Genomic DNA, 10,450 nt, shown 5'->3' with positions numbered 1-10,450 from the left:
TGGCCTGCGACCTCGGCGTCTTCCTCGTCATCTTGGCATGTTGAAGGTTTAAAAAAAACCCAGATCTGATTTTGTGGAGAGAGAAAGAGAGAGAGAGAGATAGAGAGAGAGAGAACGTGGATTCTAATATCTGGTAACTACCTTCTACAAAATAGGAATTTAACATGCACAAAAAAAGAAAAAAAAATAACGTGATTTTAAAAAACTGCTTTAATTATTGAAGGACAAAAAAGTAAAAAATATTTTGCCACCTAATACGTTTGGCTATTTCCCTAAAAAAAAACTCCAAACATAGGCAAAATCTCAAACTTAATGTTATAGGTGGCCTACTTACTTAGAAAACTCTTGTAAATAAGCCCATTTACTTAAACAAGAAAGCAAGGAAGCTATATTATAATTCCAAAAGTCAGACGCAATTATGGTTTGAACGTGTCAATAGAGGTTTTGAAATAGCAACGACTTTGGGGGAAAAACAAGGAGAACGACACATTCCTTTGAAAGTCTTCAAGCAATTTTTTTGTTAAAATTATCAAGTTTGCATGTTTGGTAGTTAACTCAAAAAGTTTTTGGACTTGTTTGGTTCTCATCTCAAAAACAAAAAACGAAAGTAGCGTTTGGTTTAATTTTCTGGAAAAAAATTTTAAAATTTTTTTGAAGTTGTTTTGTAAAAGAGTAAAGAAAACTGAAAACAAATAAAATGTGTTTTTGGAAAAAAAAAAAAAAAAATTCTTCTCTTCTCTCCTCCTTCAAAAACAAAAATGAAAACTGTACCAAACAGTTTTTTCAGTTTTTTCAATTTATAAAAAACAAAAATAAAAACTGTACCAAACAGCTTTTTGAAAACAACTGCAAAATAATTTTTCAGTATAACTACAAAAATTAGAAAATAGAAAACAAAAACTTTTTGAGTGAACTACCAAACGGCCCCTTTGTTTTCTATTTTCTAATTTTTGTAGTTGTACTGAAAAATTATTTTGCAGTTGTTTTCAAAAAGCTGTTTGGTACAGTTTTCATTTTTGTTTTTGAGAAATTGAAAAAAATGAAAAAACTGTTTGGTACAGTTTTCATTTTTGTTTTTGAATGAGAAGGAGGAGAGAAGAGAATAATTTTTTTTTACAAAACACATTTTATTTCTTTTCAGTTTTCTTTACTCTTTTACAAAACAACTTCAAAATTTTTTGAAATTTTTTTCCGAAAAATTAAACCAAACGCAACTTTCACTTTTTGTTTTCAATTTTTTTTATCTCAAAAAGTCAAACACACTTTTTTGAATGAAAACCAAACACTTTTCTAAATGTATTAGACTTCTTATTTGTTTCGTTAAGGTATTTTATTTTGTTCAGACTAATAATTATTAGATTGTTATTTAGTACTTTTGTTCTTTTTTTCTTCTTTATTTAAAAAAAAAACATAAGACTATGCCTAGTAAAAAATTTGTTTCCGATTATGAAAAAAAGGATAGAAGATAAATTGGTTAACTATAAAAAAAGACTTTGATGAATTCTTCATATACATTTTTTTAGCAATTATAGACAAAGAAATTGATGAAAAAGCGCTTGAATATGACGATGATGATGACATGGTAGAAATAGAAGGAGAAACTAATGGTAATATGAACGATGAACATATAAATACTTATGATTCGGGACGATTGAATAAAATTTGTATAAGCTTTTATATATAACTATTTCCTTGTTTTGGCCTAATTGTTAATTCTCGCTTAAGGCCTCGGATTTTGATGGACCGATCCTGGCTACTTTGTATCTCTTTATAACTTCATTCAAATGCATAGCATGTACTTCACGTGTCAGAGAAACGTACATTATACGAGAACAATAATTAGTGACAGGGTGAAGAAGGTTCTTTTTTTTTTACGAGCTAGTCCTTTTTTTTTTTGTCAAAATCTAACTATTTGGTGACGACAATATTTTTAACCCCTAAATTTTTTGTATTGTAAATAATATTTTCTCACTTTTCTTCCAAATATAAACATTTCATGAAAATCTCTCAAGTCCTCGTACTATCTATTAATATATAATTATTATATATGGTTATAAATTTGGTTAAATACATATCCTTATTTGTAATGTACAATATTGATTTATAGCTATAATATAGTTAAATTTATAATATATATCTTTAATTTTAATTTATACACTTTTTTATCTCTTCTCGTTGGATTTTTTTCGATAGTGAAAATTTAAAACACCTTCACCCCTTCCCCCTCTCGAATTCAACTACCACCACAAGATCGCCCATCCCCACTAACCATTTTTTTTTTCAAAATCAGTTAGGTTTGCCGCAAGTTGGTAGTTACGAAATACATGAATGCGACCTGATCCAATATCGCACTTTAAAATTCATACAAATGAAATTGCGTTATAATGTACAATAATATACGATAGTGTACGATGATGTACGATGTTATACGATAAAATTCATACTTTTTGAGCATTTTAAGCTGAAAAAATCAAATTCACGTGAAACTTTGTCATTCTAGGTCATCATAGCTAGGATTCCCTCGTATCTCGTCGAATTTAGTTATATCACGTCGAAATCGAGCGTGAAAGACCGAATGAGAGATTGAGAAAATAAAAAGTGAAAGTGAAATGAATTTATTTGTTCAAAAATGTATTTGTGTCCGAAATTGGGACAAAAGTCCATTTTTAGATATTTTTAAAATATGAGGTCTAATCTCGATATTTTGTTAATTTTTTGGTCCATAAAATGAAATTTCTCGCCCAAATCATCCACAATATGCCATGTCACTGAATTGACTATTTAGTTGAAATTTATTAAAAGTTGACTAATTAGCAAATTCTCAAATTTTGGTGGAATAATTAGTTAATTATTTATTTAAAAATAAGAAGCGCCGTTGCTTCTAAAACTCTGTTTTTAATCAAAATACAAAAATTTAAATAGATTACTAAATAAATTTGTTAGAAGACAAAGGACACCAAGCTCAAAGACGAACAAGAGGTGGATATGGCCCGCCATGAAGGTAATTTTTTGAAGGCGCTTCCAAAATTTGAAATTATCTTAGTTTTTTATTTTTTATTTTTTATTTTTTATTTTTTATCGTATGTTTGTTTCTCTAATTTATTTTTCCTACATTCTAAAGTATGGTGGGCTTTGAGGTATAAATCCTTTGCTTTGTATGGCGCTTCTGCTAACCCCACACCACAGTTTGTGCACTCTCTTATATTACAGCCTTTAGTGCGCTTCTAATCGAAAAAAAAAAAAAAATTGAAGCAAAAAAGAAAAAGGAAAAACAAAGAGTAAATTCTCAGCTGTGTTAGATTTGAGTTTATTGAGAAGTTGTGTGACAAGCAAACACACTTGTTACCGAAAGTGGCTCTAAAATTTGATGGTTATCACTCTTGTTTTAAGAACTGGTCCACCTAATGTTTTAGAGGACACCAAGCTGGATGCTTATGTTCCAAGAAGTTTCTTTGATTTAACAAAAAAAAAACCTTCAGGAACGAATTGTTACTAAATCATAAACAATGGACTATTTGAGCTTTGAGGTGTTCTTTTGATATTAAAAATTTAATTTTTATGGTTCACAGTAGAAAATAGGTCGGCGACAATGCTACAAATAAAAGGCGATAAGGACTAAACTTATAACATTTAAAAAATATTGGGGTCATTCTGATAAGCGAGTAAAAATAAAAGAAAATTTAGGTATTATAGATAAGTTATTTTGGATATATCGAAAATATAAAAAATAAAAAATATAATGGGAACCCCAAACGGCATCGCTTATATTTGCTTCATGTCATTATTTCCCTCATTCCTTTCTTCTTTCTCATCTCTTCGCTTCTCTTCTTTCTTTTCCGCAGTTTTTATATTTATTGTTTGTAATATTTCTACGAGAGCCAAGAGGACACAAAGGCAAAGAAAGCTTCAGAGAGGCGTTAGCCATGGCGTCGGCGAAGCCAGAAGCCCAGAGATCTTCCCCTTCGGTTGAGTCCGTAGATTCGTATATCGGAAGCTTGATTACTTTGACCTCGAAGTCAGAAATTCGCTACGAAGGCTTATTCTGCGACATCAACAGCGAAGATTCCACAATCGGTCTCACCAATGGTAAAAAGGAACAAAACAGAACCACCTCATTTTCATCTTTTGTAAAATAGAGGTTTCTATGTTTTAGGTCTGTTTCTCTTGGCGTCGTCTACGAAATTCGGGATTTGTTTGTTTGCTTTTATTTATTTCTATAAAGTGATTCTATTCTGCATTCTGTTCTTGTTATGTTGTGTTTGATATTATAAGGATATTTTCCCGCAACACTTTAGAGGTTTGTGTGTGTGTCTTGTAAGTTTTAAATGTACTTTCGTAGATAAGTAAGCTATGAAGTCGTTTCGATGCGTGGTCTTGAGATTCAAGATTGGTTTATTTGTTTCTAGGGTTTAAAGAGTTTCAGTATCAGGGCATAGTAATAAACATTGTCTCGAGATTTTTAATTACTTTCCCCTTGAGGTGATAATGTCTGTGTTTTTACCATTTTTGGTAAACAAAAATGCAATATCCTCATTGTTTAATTGCTTTAAAATTTTCCTTGTAATTGCTGTATAAAATTGTATGATATCTTATCGATGTTATGGTTCAGCCAAACTAAGATGGTTTGGTTATTGCCATCCTGACGTAATAAAATAATACAATACCTCGATAGTGTTAGAAGATTTATTCAAACTCAAGAAACCCTTTTCTTCTTGAATTTGACTATGGTCAAAAGCTAAGTTGACCTTTTCTTTTTGTGTTCTTGTCTGAAATGAAGTCCTAGGATTTATTGTGTTTATTATTTTTCTTTTTGCAGTTAGATCCTTTGGTACTGAAGGACGTAAACAGGATGGTCCGCAAGTCGGTCCGAGCGATAAAATTTATGAATATATTTTATTCAGGGGAAGTGACATTAAGGTATGCATAGGGCTAGTTCCAAAGCTTGATTTTTACAAAGATGTTGCAAATGTTCATTTACATGTTCTCTTGGATGGAATATACATTCTGCGCTGTGGCCTATAAAATTGAGGAAAAAGAAAGAAGACAAAAAGATTTGCTATTTTATTTTCAATTTTTTTAACGCTTTTATTTTCAATTATGTGTAAGCATAATTGAAATTTCTGTAACTAATTGTTTTCAAATTGTCATTGATTCCCTCAGCAATTTAACCTGTTATCCTCTTGCAGAATCTGAGGGTGGTATCCCAGGCCACAACTACAACTACAACACCTGTGTTCACCGATCCAGCTATCATACAGGTTAATCAACTGTTTCTAAATGTTTCACCGTCCCAAACTCAGTTACCTCTGAATTCTTGTGTTCTAAGTTGCTGGTTATTACTCACCATTTGGTAAACAGAGTCACCACTCTGCGAGTGCTCAGCCTCCGAGTAACGGGTTGGTTCCGGATCCCAGCACACAAAATCCACAGAGCGGAGGACTTCCTGGGCCAACATTTCAAAGCAATCTTCATCTGTACCAACCCATTGAAAGCAATCCAGCCCCGTGGACCCAATCACCTTCTCTTCCAACCACTTACGGCGGTGCTGCTCCGACAATGTATTACCAAAGCTATTATGGGCTTCCGAACGGGTCGCAGACCCAGCAGCAACCTTTGGTCACGCCGACACTCGGCTTCCCAATGTCAGCACAGTCTCCGGCGGCGGTTCAGCAATCTTTGCTCACTCAGACCCCACAACCACCGCACAGCTGGTCGCTGCCAACATCTTCGGCGCAACAAACACAGTTTTCGCAATCCCATTCACCTTCTCTTTTCCTTCCGAAGCCCAATTTCAAACCACCTCTTGATACTTCTGCTCAGACCCCTTCTATGATGCAACAAACGGTGCATGATTCAACTGCGCCAGATTTAGATGGTCACCGATATAAGGCTCTCTCCGAGTCTCCCTCCGGGTTGTTGCCGATCCCGAATTTTCAATACCCCAGTTTTCCTGCGCAACCCACTTCTCTTAGTCTAGACACTTCTAATTTCCAGTCGGCTGCGCTCCCCTCCCAGCCTTCTTCAGTAGTTTCGGAGTCGTCGCTGAACAAACCTCTGTTAAGCTCTTTGAACAAGCCTGTCTTGGCTTCTGATTCCGATGTGGCCGCGAAAACTTCCGAGCCCTTGTATGTATCCATGGCGTCAAATTTGATAACCCCTGGCCAGCTTCTGCCACCCGGAACCAGCTCAGCAGCACAGACTCATCTGAACAAATCTCGGGAAGACAATGGGACGGCAGAAGCTTCGGTGCTTAATATACTGCAAGCTCCTCCTCAATCCCAAGCACAGGAGCCATTGCTGCCGCTACCTTCACCAGCTGAATATCGGGTATGCTGTTATGAAATTACTTTGTGTGGTTCATAATTTTTATTAGAACCCAAGGGCTTGGTCTAGTAGTTAGGGCGATTCTTGGGACCTTGTCAGTCCCAGCCCGATTCTTGTGATCCAAGACGCAACAATTGGGTAGCCTCTCAGTCGATAAAGCCAGGGCATCGTGGATTTTAGTCGGGTCTAATCCGGACACTACGGTTGTAACTTTCTTTTTTCCTTAACTTAGGAGTCATGGTTATGTTCATGATTGTGTGATTAAGTGAGACCATATAAAAGAGATTCTCTATCTATACATTACTGGTAATTATGTGCTATGAGAAGTACAAAACGTTTGTTATTATGTGATCAGATGAGCATAAAGATTTTAAAATTGAAAAAAAAAACAAAAAACTCTAGCTTGTCGAAATCGTTTTTGCTGATGATTCCATCCATTTAGAGTCTTTGCTTTTAAAATAACTAAATTATAACTTGGAGAACAATCATCTTGATGTGAAATTAAAACGATGGAAAGAATGGAATCCATATAGAATCGGGAAACCCCTAGCGAGGTGTGTGTGTAATAAGTCATAGTTGGCTTTAGAATTTCTATATTCAGAGATATGTTATATATTCTTGCGAACTAATTTATCACTGTTTTCTTTTTCCTCTAGCCACATGGAGCTCATGGGCATCCTTTTCCTCGCCACAACAATAGAGGGTTCCATAGGGGAAGAGGAAATGGGGTATGTGTGTGTGTGCGTGTATATGTATACTTTTTTTTACCTTCGTTTGGGATCCATTGCGTAGTTTTGTCTAGTCTTCGCGAGATTGTTTCAATAGATTCTCGTGGATTGGAAAAATAGTTCATGTGCTTTTGATTTCCTACAGATGTCACGACCTGTAACCAGATTTACCGAGGAGTTTGATTTCACAGCGATGAACGAAAAGTTTAACAAGGACGAAGTCTGGGGTGATATCGGCAAAAGCAGAAGGGATCAAGAAGACGTGAACGAACCAGAAGAGGAGAAAGATGTTGGTTCAACAAAGCCAGAGTCAAGCGTATTGCCTTTGCATTCGTTTCTACAATTTGAAATGAACCGTTACATATCTTGCTTACTCATGGATTCTCCCCCCTCTTGTGTTTTTTCTTTTTCCGCAGCCTGTTTATGTGAAGGACGACTTTTTTGATTCGTTGTCCAACAATGCTCAGAGGCGCAATTCGCAAAACGGACGGTTTAATTTCTCTCACCAGAGGAAGTTAGATACCGAGGTATGCCTTTCGTTTTAGATCTATATTTAGTCTGTATAGGATCATGTTGAAAAATTATGTTAATTTTTTTTGGTAGACGTTCGGGTTTGTGCCAAGACACAACAGGGGTGGGCGAGGAGGTTACGGGCAGGGCCGAGGAGGCCGGTCAGGTGGCGGCTACTATGGACGGGGCGGGAACGGGCAGTTCGGTCGGGGTCGGGGTCACGATTCCCCGGGCCCGGGCCGTGCCAGTTAGTAATGTTTGGCTCTTCAGTTTTCTACTTTCTATTCACGTGTGAACTATATGATATAGCAGAAGAAGAAATAAGGCTATTATGTATATGCTCTTTTTGAAAGGGCTGTACATAGCTGGTTTAGTAGTAGTGCTACTACTACTGTCTCATTATCTGCGTTTTATTTTTATTTTTGAGTTGGGTTATAACGTTTAGAAGAGCTTCTAACCCCTGAAATGTATTCCATACTTGTCTTTTAAATAGAGGACTAATCTGTGTGACCTTTTCTCAAGTATTTCTTTCTCGGCATCAAGTGTGATGTGAAAGTATTTCGTCCGTACGGTCCACGTCCATCTTACTTTATAATTATTTATATATTATTACCAACCATAGCACTGTATTTGATGTTGAATCAACACAACTTTTATGTTGATTTAGCACCAAATTTTTTTCCAACTCCAACCACAACACCAAATTTTATGCTAAAAATACTATTCACCATTATTATATTATTAAAACTCTACACCTTTTATTAACAAATATTTAAATAAATAATTATAGTGTCTTTATTTTTAATTAAGTGATTAAATTATTTATTACTAGCTAATATTTAGCAAAAATCAAAATTTTAAAATAATAAAATTCTGAAATAAAAATTACATTACTTAAAAAACATATTACATCTAAATAATTATAAAAAAAAACATACATTTGAAATACAGATTACTTCATACTAATTATCAGAATTAGTATATTCGTTCCACAAGTGCTCAATTAATGCATTTCAAAGTTCAATATGAGCTTCTCTATTCTTGATTTGTCGGTGTCGAGTTAAGAATTGTTGAAATCGAACATCTTCATCGTCTGCCATCTCAACTTCTACATTTGGGACTTCGGCTCGTTCTTCAATGGTTGGACAAACATCGCGCTCATCTTCTATTATCATATTATGCATAATAATACACGATGTCATGATATCATGTAGCACTTTCTTACTCCATAAGCGGGATGATCCGGCCACAATTGCAAATCTTGACTTCAATACTCCAAATGCACGCTCCACATCCTTTCTACATGCTTCTTGTTTCATTGCAAATAACTTTTTTTTGGGCCACGGGGATCGTGAATAGTTTGAACAAGGGTCGACCATTTTGGGTATATACCATCAGCTAGATAATAACCCATATTAAAGAAGATATGCACTTGTGTCATATCTATCTTGATATTTCTCAAAACCCAATCATAGAGATTTCCCAAAAAAAAGATCAATTTTGGGCAAGAATTGAAGCAGATTACCACTCAAATGGAATCCACAAAGTTAGACCACGAAGATCTTTAGAAAGTAGAATGGCAACCATTCTTAAAGCTGTTTCCAAACTAAGGGGATTTGTTAACCATATTGAAAATAAGAATCCCAACGGTGCTTCGGAACAAGACATTGTAAGTATATATTTTGTGGATAATATGAACTCACATTTTTTTTATTTATACTTACTAACTTTTTTAACATTATTCTCTTATCAATATGTAATAGTTAACTCAAGCGAAGATGTTATTGGTAGAGGATAAAGATTACAAGAAAGGCTTCAAATTCGATCATGTCAGGCCCATCCTAAAAGGAATTGAGAAGTTTGCTAATAGCAGCTCAAACACCGAGTCACCGGGTCCTAATTTTCCTTCATCGTCATCATTTTCTACCGAGTCACCGGCAACCCAGGTATGAATTCTTTTGATCTTAACATGAACGATCAAGAAGGCACTTGCAATTTATTTGGAAGGCCAATGGGTGTAAAAAAAGCAAAGAGACAACAAAAAGTGGGAGAAGAATTTAAAAAAATGATGGAGAAAAACAATAATCTTGTTTGATCTATTAAAGATACTAGTTTTGATAGAATTGAGCTTCAAAGACAAAAAAATGAACTTCGAAAGAAAAAGATTGAGCTAGTTCAAATGAAGGAAGAGAATAAAATTTTATTTATGAATTTGGATACTGTATCCGATCCAAATATGCGTGTATTTCTTGAAAAAGAAAAACAAAAAATTATGCAAAAAAAGAGCACAGACAACCCAAGATGAAGAACAAGGAGGAGGTTCTGAATATTATGGATCTCAATATCGAGCATCTAATTATCAACGAGATCAAGCTCAGGAAGATCAAGCTCAAGAAGATCAAGCTAATGGAGAACAAGTTCAAGGAGATCAAAATGAAAATTTTACTCAGTATTATAATTTATTGGGTGGAACCGGAAATAATTTTTCAGGCTTTTAAATTATGTTTTTATGTATTTACTATATATTTTGAAATTATGTTATTGTTTTTAGTTTATGTTGTTTGTTTAATTTGGACTTTGTAACCTATGTTTAAACTTTTAAGTTTTATTGAATTTTATTTTAATGTGTTTTTGTAATCAAATTATGAGTTTTGGTGTTCTATAAATTTTAATAAGGGTAAATATAAGTATATATATATATATATATATATATATAAGTATATATATATATATATATAAGTATATATATATATATATAAGTATATATATATATATATATATATATATATATAAATTTTGTTTAATGTGTAATTAAAATACTTTAAAAAAAAATTGGCGTGATACTGTGCCACGCTATATATGGCGTGACACTGTATATCACGCTATAT

General features: G+C 34.1%; 1 protein-coding gene and 1 pseudogene across 1 annotated transcript; both read left to right on the top strand.

Annotated features, from left to right (window-relative positions):
- The first annotated feature begins 3,763 nt into the window (after window positions 1-3,763).
- On the top strand, window positions 3,764-8,110 carry LOC149408224 (protein decapping 5-like). Its single transcript, XM_089616297.1, has 8 exons — window positions 3,764-4,086; window positions 4,817-4,917; window positions 5,187-5,258; window positions 5,359-6,327; window positions 6,981-7,052; window positions 7,198-7,368; window positions 7,469-7,579; window positions 7,656-8,110. Exons 1-8 carry the CDS (start codon window positions 3,924-3,926, stop codon window positions 7,812-7,814), a joined length of 1,818 nt encoding a protein of 605 aa, XP_089472423.1. The 5' UTR covers window positions 3,764-3,923; the 3' UTR covers window positions 7,815-8,110.
- An 881-nt stretch (window positions 8,111-8,991) lies between these two features.
- LOC149408223 (uncharacterized) lies at window positions 8,992-10,060 on the top strand (annotated as a pseudogene).
- The last annotated feature ends 390 nt before the right edge of the window (window positions 10,061-10,450 follow it).

Source organism: Urtica dioica, chromosome 1 (assembly GCF_054948205.1).
Source record: "Urtica dioica subsp. dioica isolate 48M chromosome 1, U.dioica_male_clone48M_v1_H2, whole genome shotgun sequence".
Classification (NCBI taxonomy): Eukaryota; Viridiplantae; Streptophyta; class Magnoliopsida; order Rosales; family Urticaceae; genus Urtica; species Urtica dioica.
This window is presented reverse-complemented; position numbering and strand designations above follow the sequence as displayed.

Coding starts and splice junctions, on each gene's coding strand:
- LOC149408224 (XM_089616297.1), top strand. CDS start 3,924: ATGGCGTCGGCGAAGCCAGAAGCCCAGAGATCTTCCCCTTCGGTTGAG. Junction 4,087..4,816: donor CACAATCGGTCTCACCAATG/GTAAAAAGGAAC, acceptor TTCTTTTTGCAG/TTAGATCCTTTGGTACTGAA. Junction 5,259..5,358: donor CCGATCCAGCTATCATACAG/GTTAATCAACTG, acceptor TTTGGTAAACAG/AGTCACCACTCTGCGAGTGC.